Source organism: Carcharodon carcharias, chromosome 6 (assembly GCF_017639515.1).
Source record: "Carcharodon carcharias isolate sCarCar2 chromosome 6, sCarCar2.pri, whole genome shotgun sequence".
Taxonomy (NCBI): Eukaryota; Metazoa; Chordata; class Chondrichthyes; order Lamniformes; family Lamnidae; genus Carcharodon; species Carcharodon carcharias.
Window position 1 is genome coordinate 55,094,424 of NC_054472.1, and position 19,729 is coordinate 55,114,152.

A 19,729-nucleotide genomic window follows, 5' to 3' on the forward strand; every position below is an offset into this window, starting at 1 on the left:
ACGGGGAGAAGGCAGTGGAATGGCAGTAGGTGAATCGCTCATTTTCAGAGCTGGTGCAGGCACAATAGGCTGAATGGTCTCTTTCTGTGCTGTAACAATTCTGTGATTCTGGTTCTTTCACTTCTGGGACCAAACCAAGATGTGCTACAGCTCACAGAAATTCACTTTGATTCTCCTCAGTGTTCCTGCTGTTCTCCAGGTATGAAATTTCTTGCAGTCTTTCCACCAGCACCCAGCCAGACAACTCTATAACTCTCCTTGAGCACCTCAATCAAGCATGAGCCTCACTGCTTTCTTGCTCAGTGATCCAAAATCATAAAACACCCTTGTTTCTGAAAGCCCTTTGCTTCTGGTCTCAGCTCAGCTACTTCCTAACATGCACTGCTGGTAGCTTTCTCTCTGCCTGTTTCCAAGCTGTTCCAGCTCCCTATGTAAACTGTCTGTTTTCTCTGAAAAGCCACACACATAAACCCAAAAACAAGGTTTCTCCCAGCAACCTATTCCAATGGCAACCTGACATCCCTGGGCTGTTCCAGATGGAGATTTCAATGAATTATCTTCACCTTTCAAAGCATATCCTTTGATCTGAAAAGTATATGGGTAGTTTAAGACCTTGCCATGTTTACCAGTTGCTTTCCAATATTTCTTTGATCTGGGAAATTGCATACATAATTTAAACCCCTTATGGTTTAAACTGTGGACATCACGTCTCCACCAAGACTAACAAAAGGGGCAATCCATTGTTTAATGTTTTCCCTCTTCAAAGTCTGACCTTATTAAATAAACACAGCCCACCCTTTGAATTGCAATCACTTTAGACCTGCTGACCGACCTCTCAAATTCTGATTTTTTGCCATATATCTTGCATTTAAAAATTCAATTCCCAAACTAAAAGTTTGAAACTAAAACATATGAATCATTAAATAAAACATTTTCACCACACTGGCCAATTTTTCATATTAGCCTAAAATGTACACATACTATGATGCAACAGCTCATTTAAATGATTAATGTAATGATTAATTAGATGCAAATTAGGCCTTGTAGCCATTTCCAATACACTAGAGCTATTTATATAGACAATAAATGCCAATGATAATCCAGAGTTGGATGATAAGGAATAAAATCTGGTTATTGGATTAGGAATATGAGAATTAAATTCTCTGGACACAATTAAAAAAAACTTCAACCATTTTATTTTCCTAAAGGTGACCTGTATGTAGCATTTTACAATAGCTTTTCATGATGTTTCTCTTTTCGCCCCCATTACAGCATGTGTCACTACCTGTGCCTCAGTTCATCTGCTACTCCTTTGTTATCTCTGGACTTGACAATTCTAATGGTCTCTTGTCCAGACTCCTATCTTGCACACTCTGTAAACTTGAACTCATCTAAAACCTAGTTACCATATACAAACTAACGCCAAAACCTGTTCACCCATCACCCCATGCTCTCTGACCTACTTTGACTCCTGGCCCAGAAACATCTCAATCTTACAATTCTCACCTTAGTTTTCAAATCTCTCTAGCCCTACAAGCTTTCCACATCATTGTGTTCCATTGATTATGGCTTCTTGTGGATCCCCAAGTTTCATCTTTCTATAGCCATGTCTTCAGTTGTCAAAACCCTAAACTCTGGAATTCTCTTCTTAAACCCTCCCACTTCTCTACGTATCTCTCCTCCTATAAGACAGTCCTTAAAATTTACCAGTTTGACCAAGCTATTGGTCACCTGTCCTAATATCCCCTTACATAGCCCGGAGTCTGATTTTGAGCTTCTGCTACCCTGGGAGTATCTTTTCCAACAACACTACATTGGATGATGAAATTGCCCATAGCCTGACAAAAGCAAGCTCAGCTTATGCGCAAGCTTTGGAGAGAGCATGGATTTTGTCCAAAATGAAGATCAAAGTCTACCAGGCAGTGGCTCTCACATCACTTTGCAATGGCTGTGAGCCTGGACAACCTTCCAATGTCACAAGAAGCAACTAGATGCATTCCAACTTCACTGCTTAAGATTTACCTGCAACATCAAGGGGCAGGACAAAATCCCTAACACCGAAGTTTTTGCAAGGTACCATATACCTGTTATTAAGAGAAGCTCATCAGAGCTCAGCTCCACTGGGTCGGTCAAGTGGTTCGCAAGGAGGAATCCCTCATAAGGTGGCACTCTACAGCTAGCTGAGCATTGGAACCGCACCATTGGATGTCCCAGAGTTAGATACAAAGACATTGGGCAGAATTTTCTGCCTGTCAGGCGGGTGGGCACGACCCAATCTCTGGCAGGCGGGGAGCTGATCCCTGCCGGAGAAGTGGGCCCCGGTACCATTTTACGTGTCAATTGCGGGTCAATTAAGGCCCACCTAGCATGACGTCTGGTGGGAAGTGCTATGTGCTCCCTGTGTGGGCGGAGGGGGATTCCCCAAAAGTGAGAGTATGCTCTTTCTCGCATGCACACAAAAGAGTGCACATTTCCCTGAGGCTAAGTGCTGCCTCAGGGAGATCGCTGACACTTTGGAAAATATGAAAAATAGAAAAGAAAATTTCCTAACATGTCCCCCTCATGTGACAATGTCATATGAGATGGGTCATGTTCATAAATTACATAATAACTTTATTAAACTTTTTAAAACCCTACATGAAACCTCATTCCGCCGGTGGATGAGGCTTCATGTTTTATCTGTTTGCCTTAAGGTGGGGCAACAGGTCCTTTAATTGTATAATTGATCCTGTCAATTGCCTCAGTTGGCCATTGGCAGGTTGGCGGGTGCACAGCTGATTTTACTGTGCCCCCGCCTTCCTGAAAATTTAAATGGGGCGGGATGACGCCCGATGTCATCCCGTGTCATTTTACGCGTAGGCGAATGGGCCCCGCCCCCTGCTCGCCGACGGCAAAATTCTGCCTATTGAGTTAGATTCCATTACATGGAGTAAAGAAACCCTGGACAGATCCAAATGAAGTCTCTGTCATCGAACCATTTCAACATTTGAGCAGAACAGAGTCAGGATCCTGCAGGATAAATGAGCTTGGGGGAGAGCTAGTGCCTCTCTACAACTGCACTCCCACCAACCTGTCCAATAGTTACTTTGTATATAATATTTACAATCGGATCTGCAAATCCAGATTTGGTTTAACATCACGTACAAGACAACACCAACATAGATGACGACAACTGGTCTCCTTGCTGATCACTTATTTGTTGAATCATAGGCTCAGTGTCAACTTTTGTTCAATAGCATTCTGTGAAGCGTCTATTTTCTATATACCTCTTTGTGAAGTGCCTGGGACATTCCTTTACATTAAATGCACTATATGGATGCAAGTTGTTCACTGTCACTGATAGACCTTTCAGGATGTTTGCACAGCCTTAAGTAATTGTAAATAATGAGTGTGCTTAGAGCAAAGCTAATCTTATATGCGGGCCCCAGGAAGGTTAAATTCCTGGCCCTGGAGCTGAGGAATGATAGAGGTGGTTCTCTGTTCTGCTACACACACCATCATACGTTCCGTTCACATGCTCTGTGCCTATCCAGTTAATCTCTTTTCAAACTATCGTTATTATTTGTTCTGTAATATTGGAGAGAGTGATGCAGGGTGCTGTGAGATGCTAACATACTGTATCTCATGATATGCTTGAGCGTGTGGGCTGAATTTTCACTATGGAGGCAGTAAACAAGAGCTGGGTCTGTTTTTGGGTCAGAAACCAGCTTCTGGTGGTAAACTGAATAAAGCTCAGGTTTTACGGCATGAGCCCTTAATTGGTATGTTTCCCGCCCACTTAGTGCTTGGGGTGGGGGTGTGGGATTGGTAATGGAGGTGGGTTAGATGAAGTGTGGGATTCATTTAGACACCACAGTAGCCATCACTGAGGCCCTTGGTTCTCCTGAAGGAGAGAACTGCAGTTTGTGCCAAAGCCTTCCACTGCATTAGAGGCAAGGGAAATATCACAGCAGAGTCGGAAGCCTGGTACCTGGGCCAGGGCAGCCCCTTGCTTCATTGATGCCAAGCTAGATCTGATGCTGGAGACCAGGAGGGAGAGGTGGGAGGGACTCTTTCTGGAACATGGAAGGAGAAGGCCACCTTGTGGTCCACTAGGGACATCGCTCTGTTCAGTACCATCTCTCTCCACCTCCACTTCCTTCTCTCCTCTCAATTCCTGCTTCTACAAGGCCACTGATTGTATTGCCTCTGTATCTTTCTCTCGAGCTTGCATTGAGGGCTGAGGACCCACCTCTTCAAGGGATTTCCCTTGTCCCCTAGGATGTGTCCACAAACTTTCAGGGTTTGAGTGAAGACCTGAGGCAGCCTGGACTGGCGGAGGATGAAGGAGTCATAGCAGCTGCCAGGAAAGCGAGTGCACACATGGAGGAAGCACTTGTGGTTGCAGAGCAGCTGGACGTTGAGGGAGTGCAAACCCTTCCTGGTGATGGATCTAACTGGCTGGCCACTGGGTGTCTTGAAGGCCACATGGGTGCAATTGATGATGCCCTGAACTCGGGGGGAGGGCGGGGGTGGGGTGGGCAGGGGGGTGTGGGGAATCCAGTGATGGAGCTGAAACCCAATGCCCCCTCTCCCTATGAGGCTGTGTCACTGTTTAAATGAATGTGCTGTCCAGTTTTGACTGTGATCAGTGAGATGCAGTGGCCCTAAAAATAGTGGATGCATTGGTGGTCATCTTCCGAGATTCTATAGACTCTGGAACAGTTCCCATAGATTGGAGGGTAGCTAATGTAACCCCACTATTTAAAAAGAGAGGTAGAGAGAAAACAGGGAATTATAGACCAATCAGCCTGATGTCAGTAGTGGGGAAAATTCTCAAGTCCATTATAAAAGATTTAATAGCTGAGCACCTGGAAAACAGTGGCAGAATGGGCTAGAGTCAGCATGGATTTACGAAAGGGAAATCATGGTTGATAAACCTATTGGAATTTTTTGAGGAAGTAACTAGTAGAGGTGGTGAGGGGGAGCCAGTGGATGTGGTTTATTTGGACTTTCAGGAGGCTTTTGACAAAGTCCCACATAAGAGATTAGTGTGTAAAATTAAAGCGCATGGGATTGGGGGTAGCATATCGAGATGGATAGAAAACTGGTTGGCAGACAGGAGGAAAAGAGGAGGAATAAACAGGTCTTTTTCCGAATGGCAGGCAGTGACTAGTGGGGTACCACAGGGATCGGTGCTGGGACCCCAGCTTTTTACAATATAAATTAAAGATTTAGATGAAGGAACTAAATGTACTGTCTCCAAATTTGCAGATGACACAAAGCTGGGGGGAGGGTGAGCTGTGAGGAGGATGCAGAGATGCTTCAGTGTGATTTGGACAAGCTGAATGAGTGGGCAAATGCATGGCAGATGCAGTATAATGTGGATAAATGTGAGGTTATCCACTTTGGTAGCAAAAACAGGAAGCCAGATTATTATCTGAATGGCTATAAATTGAGAGAGGAGAATGTGCAACGAGACCTGGAAGTCCTCGTACACCAGTCGCTGAAGGTAAGCATGCAGGTGCAGCAGGCGGTAAAGAAGGCAAATGGTATGTTGGCCTTCATAGCCAGAGGATTCGAGTACAAGAGCAGGGATGTCTTGCTGCAATTGTACAGGGCCTTGCTGAGACCACACCTGGAATATTGGGTGCAGTTTTGGTCTCCTTATCTGAGGGAGGATGTACTTGCTATAGAGGGAGTGCAGCGAAGGTTTACCAGGCTGATTCCTGGGATGGTGGGACTGACATATGAGGAGAGATTGAATCGGTTAGGATTATATTCGCTGGAGTTCAGGAGAATGAGGGGAGATCTCATTGAAACCTATAAAATTCTAACAGGACTAGACAGGTAGATGCAGGAAGGATGTTCCTGATGGTGGGGGAGTCCAGAACCAGGGGTCACAGTCTGAGGATTCAGGGTAAACCATTTAGGACTGAGATGAGGAGAGATTTCTTCACCCAGAGAGTGGTGGGCCTGTGGAATTCATTACCACAGAAAGTAGTTGAGACCAAAACATTGTATGTTTTCAAGGAGGAATTGGATATAGCTAATGGGAGAAAGAGATCAAAGGATATGGGGAGAAAGCGGGAGCAGGCTATTGAGTTGGATGGTTAGCCATGATCATGATGAATGGCGGAGCAGGCTTGAAGGGCTGAATGGCCTACTCCTGCTCCTAGTTTCTATGTATGTTTCTATGTGTGCAGCTGTTTTTGAGATGTCATCGAGGTCCACAAGCTGACCCTTGGAGGGAGCCAGAGGTGAAGAAATTGGAGACAACGGTGACTTTGATAACAACTGGCAGGGCATAGTGACCAGTGCTGCAAGGGGCGAGGTCTTCAGCGAAGAGGGTGTATATGTCTGTAACCATCTGCCCGGAGAGTCAGTCTGCTGCAGCAGTGAGTCTCGGTCATCTCCATGTTGCTGCATCTTAGAGGGTGGTTCCTGTGTTTAGGTCTTGGTCTCCATTGCCTTCTTGCCCCTCATTCCTCTCCTGTCCCCTGCTGCCTGGGGTTCCACACTTCCTGCTGAGGGTTTTGCCTTTCATCATCACAGGGCCTAAAATCTGACAGTCATTGCCAGTTCCTTCTGGACAGGTGTCTGCCCAATTGTTCTAGGCAGCCTTGGGCCTTCTCTTCTGATTCCAGGATACCAAGGGATGTTGATCATGTTCCATGCCCAGGTGTTGTGTTCCGACTCTCCCTATATTGAGTAAAACAGAATGAAAACGGGTCGTTTGTGTGCCTGTGCCAATGTGTTATTGTGCACAATGACGTTGGGTCACGTTCCCATCATCATCACGCCCGATCCGGAAAATATGACAGGTGGGCGGCCCCAGAAACCAGGAGCCACCCACCTTATTCAAATGTAATTAAGTTGCTTATTAATGTGCCAGTTGGCTCAAATAATATATGTTGGAAGCAATAAAATGCATTGAGAGTGTGATTCACGCCAGGTGGGGATCTCGTTTTTTTAACTGTAAGCTTGTAAAGGCGGGTTTAAAGTCTCCAGCTGAGTCCTTAGCTTGAACTCAGCAGTTGAGGGTGCTGTGACTGCTGGCTGTGCTTGATGTAGAAAGCTGTGTTTCCATGGTAAACATTTGTTATTTTGAGTGTTCACTTTTCCTGCTGAGAAGAGAATTTAGACCCTGAACTGCACCTTCTTGGCAGGGAAAACATGGGAATAGTTGTCTCTGTGAGAGCCACATCCTCCCATGAGGAGGAGAGGAGGAGGAGATTGAGAGGGAGAGGAAGTAAGGGCAGATGGAGAGTGCATGAGGGTAGCAGAGCTGCACCGGAGCAAGAAGATGATGCAGCCATAATAAGGCATCAATCTGATAGAGGTTCAGAAGGATTTGCTGCCAATCGATTATATAGGCAGAGAACGAGCCACCTTCAGATGTCAGAGACATATACCAGAGAAGACTCAGGCTCTCAACATCCACAGTGACCTGCCTTTGTGACATGCTGGCAGGGGAGATCTCTTCCAACTGCGTTGGTGGTCATCCACTACCAGTTGCTAGAAAGGTGATTGTTGCGCCAAATTTCTTTGCAACAAGATCCTTTTAGGCAGCATGTGGAGACCTCAGTGGCATTTTGCAGCCTGCTGCACACCACTGTATTAAGGTCTCCACAGATGCAATGTTCAAAATCGCATCCTCACTGGACTGCCAGAGTCAACTCGAAACAGATAGAGACTTTGCAGTGATCACAGGTTTCCCAAGGGCCCAGGGAGTGGTTGACTGTGTGCGCATCACCATAAAAGCTCCAGCTGGCCAGCTGTGAATATTTATTAACAGGAAGGGATATCACTCCTTGAATGTTCACTCGACCTGTGACCACAATCAATGGAATATTGTAGGAAGGATGTGATTGCATTAGAGAGAGTGCAGAGGAGATTTACCAATATGCTGCCTGGGCTGGAGGGTCTGAGCTATGAGGGAAGATTGGATATGCTGGGGTTGTTTTCCTTGGAGCAATGAAGCTTGAAAGGGGACCTGATAGAGGTGTATAAGATTATGAGCGGCATAAATAGAGTGGATAGGAAGGTACTTTTTCCATTTGTAGAGGGGTCAATAACCAGGGGGCATAGATTCAAGGTAAGTGGTAGAAGGCTAAGAGGGGATTTGAGGAGAAATTTTTTCACCCAGAGGATGATGAGAGTCTGAAACTCACTGTCTGAAAGGGTGGTTGAGTCAGAAACTCCTGTAACATTTAAGAAGTATTTAGATATTCACTTGCGTTTCCATAGCCTCCAGGGCTATGCCAAGCGCTGGAAAATGTGATTAGCATAGTCCGATCTTTGTTGACTGGTGCAGACATGATGGGCCGAGTGGCCTTCTTCTGTGCTGCAGACATCTATGAGTCTATGAGAATATGCAGGTATGCGCAAGGTACCTGGGCAACTGCCATGACTTATTCATTCTGCGTAACTCCCAGGTTCCAGACATATTGGGCTGAATTTTCTGGCTGACGTGCTGGTGGCGCGAGCGTCCCGACGTCAGTGCACAGCATCGTGATATTTAGGTGGGCGGCTGCGCTATGCAGCACGACACATGCCCGCCATTAATTAAAAGCCTTGTTAAGTCCCTTAACTCGGCAATTGAAACCGATTTTGAGGAGCCCGTGTGAACTTCGGCTCGGCGCATGGGCCCAATGGGCAGGCGGGCAAGTGATTTATTAACAAACCCCATCCAATGGCGGGATGAGGTTTAACGTCGGCTTTAAAAAAGTTTAATAAAGTTTTTGTGCACTTTATTAACATGTCCTATCTTGTGTGACATTGTCACATGTGGGGGACATGTTAATGATTTTTTAATTTTTCTATTTTTAAACTTTGAGGAACTTTCAGCCATCTCCCTGAGGCACCACTTAGCCTCAGGGAGATGTGCGCTGTTTCGTGTGTATGCGAAAAGAGCGCACTTTCGCATTTGGGGAATCCCCCGCCCCCCAACCCGCAAAGGAAGGGCATAGCGCTTCCCGTTGGGCGTCATGCTGGGTGGGCCTTAATTGGCCTTCCCACTTAAAATGGCGGTGGGGCACGTTTCAACGGCGGCAATCGGCTGCCCACCCGCCACCAAGTTGGTCAGGTCCGCCTGCCCATCAAAGGCAAAATTCAGCTCATTCAATGGACCTGATGCCCTGAATGGTTGGCTTCTAGGTGACAAGGTTATTCTTTGAAGAGATGGCCCATGACTTCAGTAAAGGCCCTGAGAATAGACGTGGAGAGGAGCTACCACAACAGCCACAGAACCACCAGGGCCAAATTGCCTGTAGAGCAGACAATTGGGCTACTGAAGATGAGGTTCAGGAATCTTGATAGATCAGAAGGTGCACTGCAGTACGCTCCATCATGAGTGTCACTCATGGTAACAGTGTGCTGCACACTCCATAACCTCACCACAAGGGGGATGCCCTTGTGGAAGAGGGATGCCGGATAGTGGCCATTACTCTGACAATGAGGGCAAAGACGAGGTGAAGGAACACCCTGTTGTAGAGATGCAAGGCCCTGGATGTGACTGCATGGATGGCTGTAGTGTAGGGGTTCCTCTTTTCCCTCAGAGACCCTCCCCACACTCAAATTCATGACACCAGATACACAAGTGTATGGCTTGGACAGAATGACCAGTGAGACAAGTTTCTTCTGATAATTCACAATTGCTTTATTGAATCACCTATAACCCCACAGAGCAAAATCCAAAATTTAAAACAACCTATTCCCAGTACCCAACACAAAGTCACCACAACTTGGTTAAACTTACATAGACACAGACAAAACACCACACCCTGTCCTGAAACCTTGAAAAACCCTCAGACCAATATCACCAAGATATGGCTGAAACAAGTTACAAGGTACTGACAAAAAACACCAAGTTTTCGCCCCAAATATTTACAAAACCCTCAGACCAATATCACTACAATTTGGCTGAAACTTACAATCCTCCACACGGTTGGTCCTTCCTGTAAGAACTGTCGCTCCGCGAGCCAGGTTGACCTTCCTTCTTGACCGCAGCCCAAAACCTTCAGGCCAGCATCACCATGATATGGCTGAAAACACTTACAATCCCCAACTGGTCTGGCCAATGTTGACTGTAGGCCTGAGTCAAGATGACCAAATTCAATCCTTCTTCTAACTGCAGACAAAACCTCAGATGTGCTCTTCTTTTATAATAATTTAACACAGACATGTCAAAATATATTTCCTGTTGTTCCAATGCCATTGAATTGATTTCATGCAAAGTCCAGACAAATGTCATCAGCTCCTGCTGGTTGGAATAATACGAGGTTTTCCATGGAAGATGTATCCAGACAAATAGTATCAGTTCTTACTGTATGAGCAATTCTCCTGTTGTTTGAGGTAGCACAGTAACAGCACAGTAACAGCACCTGGCTCCAAAATTTATGAGAGTTTGAATGACCCTGTTCCAGTACTATTGTCTGTGGTAGTTGAATAATTCCTTGAGTGTATTGTATTGATGATATGTCCTTTGTGCCATTGTATGGGGGAATCAGATTTCAATTAGTCAATGTCCAAACCCTTTTGATGAGTCACTGTGTTTACACTAAATGTCTGAATTAACCCCTTGCTGCCCAGCCCTGACTACAGCTTATCTTTTTGAAATTTATATTTCCAATCATGAGGTCAAAACATGTCTGTGGGTTTGAAATTATGTTCCATAAATGTCCTAATTGGAGGGGATTTTGATCTTATGGCATGCCTTGATAAGTTAGAGGTTCCAATGGGTTAAGATTTCTTGGTCTCAGAGATGTGCGCACTGCTTGAGTCTCAAAGTCATTCTTTGTGGAAGTCCTGTCAGTGCACTCACCGTTTCAAGTCCTTTGCATTCGAGTCATCCAAATCCACCACCAATAGTAGAAAAATCACAGATTACATAAGTCTCTGCATGAGGGATAGTAAATGTAAGGTTTATTGACATATTCATTATGACGCATCTAATTAACAAATATAAAATAGATACCCATGTGACCTGCTTGGTGACTATTGTGGAGTTTTCTTAAAGTGTTTCCTAGTGCTGTGGCGCAGTGCTCCCCCCTCACTTGCTGCTGCACTGGAGGGAGGCGGCTGATCTGTTCACCTTGCCCTGGATGACTTTAGCGGCCGAGCTCTGTGCGGCTGAGGCCTTGACCGTCCCGCCATGTTAGAAGACTCCTACTAAGGCATAGGAGTAGCTTCTGTCACCAATACAATCAACTAGGACTATGTTAATGAAGGATGGGCGGAAGAGAGGCTGCCCCTCTCAGTAGTGCCCTGAGAGGCACTTCCAGATGGCACAGCAGCCACTCATCCTTTGCCACGAGGTCTGCTTGGTCCTCCCTGCCTTCCTGTGAGGTTCCAGTAGCTGGCTCAGTGTCCATGCTCTGAAACTCCCTACCACCTTGGCTCTGGGCCCCTGAGCGTGGTCAGAGTGCAGACCCATGATTGTGTCTGCAATACGCTCGGTTTGCCCCTCCAGGACAGTCGCCAGTCTGTCCATGAAGGAAGCTTGGCACTCTGAAGAGTGGATAATTGCAGTGCATATGGCCTGGATGGACACCTCCACAGATTGGGACAGACCATGCAATCCCCCTGATATATCTGCCAAATATCAATGCACCTCGTGCTGGATATCCAGCATATGCCGCCTCATGGATGACTCACCATCCAACTCAGAGTCAGGCTCTGGATCACCCTGGGCACTCCCCCGACTGCCTGAGACCTGCTCCACCACACTGTCTGGCAGCTGCATGTGAAGTGCCCTCATCAGACTGTACTTGTCCCGATGTGCTAATCCCTGCCAAGGTGCCGATATCTGCGCTGGTACTTGATACAGAGAGAGGATGCGAACCTGCATCCTCCAAGGTTTCCTCTTCCTCCTCAGAGGCAATAACCAGACCGACAGGTCTGGCGAGTTCCACAGAAGAGGCTTCACCCACGCAGGAGACATAGAAAAAAGGGTGTTAGTCGGTTGAAAGCATTCAATGGATGTGCAAAGTCACAATGCTCAGCGGGTATATTATGAGATATGAAACATAGCAACCATTAAACCACACTTGCTGCAACTTCACAAGGCTTCCCTGCCTTTGAGCCCAGAACCGACACATTTACCATTCATGAAAGCATGCCAAGCATCAGTACCCTTCCACTTGCTCTATCCACTCTGTGTCAAGGTTTCAGCCCCTTGCAATCTCACCAGATCCACGCTTTCCTCCAAACTCGCCTCTGATGATGGATCGGGCAGATCCTGTTGAGGTCAGCAGGAGCACTATCTCCTCCTGCAACATCAGGATTGCCAGATTTGGCACTCCACCTCTAATCCTGCTTCCCCCCCTGGAATTTTCATGAAAGTATTTGTTACATTGCAACAACTATTACTCTTATATTACTTGATGTCATCCCGCCTCCAAGGTAAGAAGGGAATGCAAGAACTGCACAATGCTTGGCAGCCAAGATGCTGTGCGCCTTCCTCACATGTAAGGCCTGCCCCCCCACTTCCCCGCGGAACCACAATGACACCTCCACAGAGGCATCAAGGCCACAAACAGTGCCATTGCTGCATAATGCTGCCCTGGACTTCCAACATCCTCACAAGGCTCCAGCATTTTCAAGCCTTCCCTCTAGCTTCATGGGACAAGAATACATATGTTGAGGACTTACTCACTTTTGCCGATCTCAAGAAGTCATTCAGCCTCTTCCTGCATTGTAAAGCATGATGCCCACGTTGCTGACCTCCAGGGCCACCTCCTCCCAGTGCTGGCATTAGGACCTCATGCCTGGTGGACATAGCAAGAAGGAGGGTGCAGAGGGATTCATCATTGAAGGGCTGTTCTTGCTCTTCCTCCCTGCCCTCTCCTCTCACTCTCCTGTCTCGGCCATCTATGGAAGAAAACGTGCTAGAACTGAACACCTCCTCTGTGTTAAAATCTTGAGAGCATTTCCGTGATCAGATTATATGCCATCTGTGCTCACTGGCAAGAATCAACTCAAACTCTGCACCTTTCATGACAATATAAATAAGAATCTCACTCACCACAAACAATGCCTGATATTATCTCCGACAAATAAATACTGACTTTGGATTGAAGACTAACACATTTGCTGGGTCACTTAACACTGTGTCAGGTGGCCCTTTAAGTGAGTGGCCATGACCTCCTTCCGGGTCATGGCCAATACTGTGGATGTTGGACATCCTGCCTCCAGCTCCAATTGGGCAGACGGAGAATGACCTTGCAGCCTTGAAGCTCACCCACAGGCCCACCATTGACTAATTGCTGTTTTATACAGCGAGGGCGGGAGCCGAAAAGCCACTTCCGGGCGTGAGTCCTTCCCACCACAATGGGACATGTTATTCAGCCCACTGTCACCTGTGCAGTGCCAAGGGCATTCCCATACCAAGTGTCCAATCCCCCTTTGCCCCACTGACCCACTTATGAAGCCAGGGTATGCCTTGGAGTCTCCTTTTTATTTTTAATCATTCATGGGATGTGGGCCTTGCTGGCTAGGCCAACATTTATTGTCCATCCCTAATTGCCCTAGAGAAGGTAATGGTGGTGGTGATCTACCTTCTTGAGCCACTGCAGTGCATGTAGTGTAGGTATATCCACAGTGCTGTTAGGGAGGGAGTTCCAGGGCTTTCACCCAGCGACAGTGAAGGAACTGCGATATATTTCCAAGTCAGGTTGGTGTGTGGCTTGGAGGAGAACTTGCAGGTGGTGGTGTTCCCATGTGTCTGCTGCCCTTGTCCTTCTAGATGATAGCAGTGGTTTGAGTGTTGTTGGAACTACGTTCATCCAGGCAAGTGGAGAATACCCCATCACACCTCTGAAGTTCAGCTCTTTTGTCCATGTTTGAGCCAAGGCTATAATTAGGTCAGGAACTGATTGGCCCTGGCAGAACCCAAACTGGGCATCAGTGAGCAGGTTATTGCTAAGCAAGTGTGTCCTGATGGCACTGCTGATGACCCCTTCTATTGCTTTACTGATGATCGAGAGTAGACTGATGCAGTGGTAATTGGTTGGATTGGATTTGTCCTGCTTTTTGTGTACAGGACACACCTGGGCAATTTTCCACATAGCCAGCAGATGCCAGTGTTGTAGCTGGAACAGCTTGGCTCGGGGCGTGGCAAGTTCTGGAGCACAAATCTTCAGTACAATTGCTGGAATATTGTCGGGGCCTATAGCATTTGCAGTATCCAGTGCCTTCAGCCATTTTTTGATATCACATGGAGTGAATCGAATTGGCTGAAGACTGGTATCTGTGATGCTGGGACTTCCAGAGGAGGCTGAAATGGATCATTCACTCAGCACTTCTGGCTGAAGATTGTTGTGAATGCTTCAGCCTTATCTTTTGCACTGATGTGTTGGGCTCCTCCATCATTGAGGATGGGGATATTTATAGAGCCTCCTCCTCCAGTGAGTTGTTTAATTGTCCACCATCATTCACGACTGGATGTGGCAAGATTGTAGAGCTTAGTTCTGATCCGTTGAATGTGGATTCGCTTAGTTCTGTCTATCACTTGCTGCTTATGCTGTATGGCATGCAGGTAGTCCTGTGTTGCTGCTTTATCAGGCTGACACCTTATTTTTAGGTGTGCCTGGTGCTGCTCCTGGCATGCCCTCCTGCACTCGTCATTGAACCAGGGTTGATCCCCGGCTTGATGGTGATGGGGGATATGCCGGGCCATGAGGTTACAGATTGTGTTCAAGTACAATTCTGCTGCTGCTGATGGCCCATAGCTCCTCATGGATGCCCAGTCTTGAGTTGCTAGATCTGTTCAAAATCCATCCTATTTAGCACAGTGGTAGTGCCACACAACACGATAGAGGGTATCCTCAATGTGAAGGCGAGACTTCATTTCCGCAAGGATTATGCGGTGGTCACTCCTACTGATACTGTCATGGCCAGATGCATCTGCAACAGGTAGATTGGTGAGGATGAGGTCAAGTATGTTATCCCCTCTTGTCAGTTTCCTCACCACCTGCCACAGACCCAACTTGGCAGCTATGTCCATAGGAACCAGCCAGCTCGGTCAGTAGTGGTGCTACCGAGCCACTCTTGATCTTTTTCTGATTTCACCCCTTCAGGCACAAACCTTGCTAGGTGGCCGGTTATCTTGGGCAGCAGCACAGTCTGGATGTTGGGCAGGACCCCACCCTGGGCCATGGTGACCCCTCCCAGGAGCTTGTTGAGCTCCTCGTCATTGGAGATGGCAAGCTGCAGGTGCTGGGGGATGATGCGGGTCTTGTTGTCCCGAGCCGTGTTGCCGGCCAGCCCAAGGATCTTGGCCGTCAGGTACTGGAGGATGGCGGCCAGGTAGACGGGAGTTCCAGCCCCAACACGCTCAGCATAGTGACCTTTGTGCAGCAGCCAGCGGATACAGCTCATGAGGAACTGGAGACCGGTTCTGGAGGAGCGAGATTTGGCCTTGGTGCACCCTTTGCCTCCAGTTTTACCGCGACCAGACATCTCTCCCTCAGAACGATCTTCTCCGACCAACAACCGGAGAATGATGGGCATTGAGGTCCCCCACCCTGAGTACACTCTGTGCCCTTTGCAACCTCAGTGCTTCCTCCAAGTGATGTTCAACATGGAGGAGCACTGATTCATCAGCTGAGGGGGGACAGTACGTGGTAATCAGTGGGAGGTTTCCTTGCCCATGTTTGACTTGATGCCATGAGACCTCATGGGGTCCAGAGGCAATGTTGAAGACTCCTGACTGTATACCACTGTGCCACCACTTCTGTTGGGTCTGTCCTACCGGTGGGACAGGACATACCCAAGGATGGTGATGGTGGTGTCTGGTACATTGTCTGTAAGGTATGATTCTGTGAGTATGACTATGTCAGTCTGTTGCTTGACTAGTCTGTGAGATAGCTCTCCCAATTTTGGCAGAAGCCCCCAGATGTTAGTAGAGAGGTCATTGCAGGGTCGACAGGGCTAAGTTATTGTTTCCAGTGCCTTGATCGATGCTGGATAGTCCGTCCAATTTCATTCCTTGTTGACTTTTAAGCAGTTTCATGCAACTGAGTGGCTTGCTAGGCAATTTAAGAGTCTAGCACGTTATCTGGAGTCACTTATAGTGACTTGTAGGCCAGACCAGTAAGGAAGGCCAATTTCCTTCCCATTAGTGAATCAGAAGGATTTTTTTACGACAATCGACAATGGTCATTATTTGACTTTTAATTCCAGAAATTATTGAATGCAAATTCTACCATCTGTTGTGAAGAGATTTGAACCTGGATCCCCAGAGCATTACCCTGGGCCTCTGGATTACTAGTCTAGTGACAGGACTACAATGCCACTTACAATTTGTACCTGCCTACCTTCAACTGGTCAGTTCCTGATGGTGTGAGTCTTCTCTTTAAAAATTTGAACTTCAGCCCCTGACAAGCTCTAAATGAGCTTTTTAACACATTTAATTGGAGGCAATTGGGAGTTGAGCCGGATTCCTGTCCCACCATTCTCCCTGCCCTGGAAATTATTGCTGGTGCCCGGACCAGGACCTTGAAATTAACATGCTGCCTGGAGCCAATATTTTCAGGTACCCTCGCCTCAGTTCCTGATTTCAGGGGGCCCTAAAAATTCAGCCCTATGTCTATTCAAGTGAACAAAAATGACAGGAATGTTTGCATTAATCCTGAGTTTTAAAGAAATTCATTCTCAGGATGTGGGTATTGCCTGGCAAGGCTGGCAATTATTGGCTATCCCTTAGTAGTTGTTGGGAAGATGGTGATGAACCAGTTCCTTGGAAGAAATTTGATACAAATGAATGGCTTGCTTGGCCCATTCAGAGGGCAGTTCACAGTTAACCATTTTAGTTGGGGACTGACGTCACATGTAGGCTAGAATGAGCAAGTGACAGGTTTCCTTCTCCAAAGGATATTGGTAGAGGACTCTGATTTCACCATCCCTATTCCCTCCAAGTTCTCTTTCTCTATGGTTCGGAGATTAGCCTCTTCATATGAGCTCAAGTCTTGGCATTGCCATTCCTTCTCCCATCTGGCTTTGCTAACTCCCATTTATACCTGCCAGCCGGAAAGTAATGTTGACTTGAAGACATTCACACCCAAGTGCTCAACATGTATCTGTGCGTATGTGTGTGTGTGCGTGTGCATGTGTGTGATTAAATGAACATGAAACCTGCTCCTAGGTTTTCCTGGAAGCTTGCTGTGTGGTAATATAATGTATCGGGTCAGGCCATTTCTCGTTCATGTATTACCATCTGCTTGTGCATTCTTGTAGTAATTCTCACTATTCAGTTGACTATTTCTCTCTGATTATTCCAGGATTTTTATGTAAATTGCTTGGATGAAGACACTGGTGAACTATGCTATTGTTGTTACATACTCTGAAATGATCTTTTCCTTGTTCCTCAGAATTCTGATTTACTGTGGGCAGACTTTCACCAGAAGCTGGTGGATCAGGCTCTGTTAACCTTGGACACATACTTGGGACAGTTTCCTGATATTAAGGTATTGTGTGATTACGAAATGTTCAACCGACACTGCTCACTGCACTTAATAGATACTACTTACTGAGGGGACCTTTGATTTTGACAATATTGTAAATCAAATGATATCGAATCAACTGCCCATTATACTTCTGTCCTGATTTTTCTGACATCAGTGGAAATGGAGGTGACTGATCTAGTATTGTCGAAAATTATCCCCACTGAACCTATATCTAAGTGGACACTGTGTTAAGTGGACCTAGATGCCTATTAAACATATAGAGACAAATTTTCATCTTCAATACAGAGCTTTGTTTGTGGCAAATATATCTGGAGGTCTGTTAATGGTGGTGGGGAGGGTGCAACCCGACTTTTCTACATACCCTCCATGTGTGTGAAACTCTGCAGCAGGACTGTTGTGGACAACATCTTTTCCAATACATTTAATAACACATACTTAACATATATAGGCGGTGTACATGTCATTTGTTTAATGTGTATTTATTACCTACAAATTTAGTTCATATCTTGTTTAATAACCTTATTTGCAAAGAAATTAGGGGTGATTTTAACTCTTGGTGGGAATAGAGGAGCAGAGATGTTAAAATAGAGTAAACCATTCCTCACTCCCTTCCCCCCGGGGAATTCTCTGGGCTGCATTTTATGGCTCCCTGCTGGACGTGTTTTTGGCGGAGGTTGTGGTTTGGAGCATTATCTGGAGTCACTTGTAGTGACTTGTAGGCCAGACCAGGTAAGGAAGGCCGATTTCCTTCCCATTAGTGAATCAGAAGGATTTTTTTACGACAATCGACAATGGTCATTATTTGACTTTCAATTCCAGAAATTATTGAATGCAAATTCCACCATCTGTTGTGAAGAGATTTGAACCCGGGTCCCCAGAGCATTACCCTGGGCCTCTGGATTACTAGAGCATGTAAAATATGTTGGATGGCTAGCCCACACTCTCCCCGCCCACCCCTTGCCCGGTCCCTACAATATGGTAGGCAGGCAGGCCCCACCCTCTACCATTTTTTAAAAAATGATTAACGGACAATTGACCTAGTTGGCCTGAATAATATGCTGCCCACGCCACAGAATGGTTGGCATGGGCAGGAAAGTGAGATTTAGAAAACCGTTTTTTGAATAACTGTGGAAAAGGCAGAAAGGAAGGGGGGCCTGTATCTTTTGCGGGGGTGCCCTGTGCACATTGGGGGCACCCCCAAGATGTTACCCCTGCCTTTGTTCCTCCCTGCCTGACCCTAAAAACCTGCCCTCCGCCCTCCTCACTCCCCTCCTTCGGCTCCCTGATCCCTCCCTGCTCTTAAAGCCCAGGACCTACCTTAGTCCGGGTCTTCCAGGATCCATTGCTTCTCTCTTTGGGCTTCCTTGCTGTCCCAGCAGCACCCGCCACTGGTCTCTGGCACTGCTGGGGCTGCTGGAGCGTCTGTCCAATCAGATTGGCTGGCAATTCTCGAGGACGGGACTTGCCCCTACTGAGGGGCAGAAGTCAAACTCTCACTTGCTTAAGGCTGCCCACAGCATGTTTTGGCTGCAGGATGGCTTTGTTTAATGTTGGCCAGTGTGGCATCAACTTTTCTTCTGCCCACTTTCTTAATACTGATAGTGGCAGATGAAGCTCCCATTGCACAATGGGATAAACCTCATTAGTAAATCCATGTTGGATTCCATGGAACAGGAGTGCTCCTCTGGGCCCTAAAAAATAAGTCTCAGCCTCTGCTGCCTGGGCCTCCCACCCCATATACCAGGCTTTCTGAACACTGCAGCAGCTCCCCCATGCCCCCACGCCTCCAAGATTCCCGGTCTTGCCTTGGTGCTGGTGGATTTCTTCCGCTGCCTTTGGGTTTCCCACTTTTTACCTTTCTCCACTGGTCAACTGCTGTTTTCTGACAGAAACAGATAAGCAGCTTATTCGCGTGATTTAAACATGGCTGGGCACTCAATATCAGCCAGACTGCCAACTCATGCCTCACATGCAAGATTGGTGGTCACTTCCAACAGGAATGGAATTCGTTCAGTGGAATTTTCCGTGCCTGTTAGCGGCGGGCATGACAGTTGGCATGAGCGGACAATATGGCGTGATCGGTTTCACGATGGTGGGAAGGCAGGTTGCGATTGTCTGCTGAGCCTCCGTTTCCTGCCATCGATCGTCGGGAAGCTCATTTAATACATCAACGTATCATTATAAGGCCTGCCCCCCAGGCTCTGTACCCCCGCTGGATCGTCCGTCCACGTCGGTGGGAAAGCACGCCGCCATGTTTCACAACGGCACAGAGGAGACGTGCA

General features: G+C 46.9%; 1 protein-coding gene across 1 annotated transcript in view; it reads left to right on the forward strand.

Moving 5' to 3' along the window:
• amph (amphiphysin) overlaps window positions 1-19,729 on the forward strand; it is a 289,286-nt gene that overhangs the window by 158,675 nt on the left and 110,882 nt on the right. Inside the window, exon 5 of the mRNA XM_041189423.1 lies at window positions 17,352-17,447. Coding sequence (XP_041045357.1) covers window positions 17,352-17,447 — 96 coding nt within the window. The remainder of the gene's footprint in view (window positions 1-17,351; window positions 17,448-19,729) is intronic.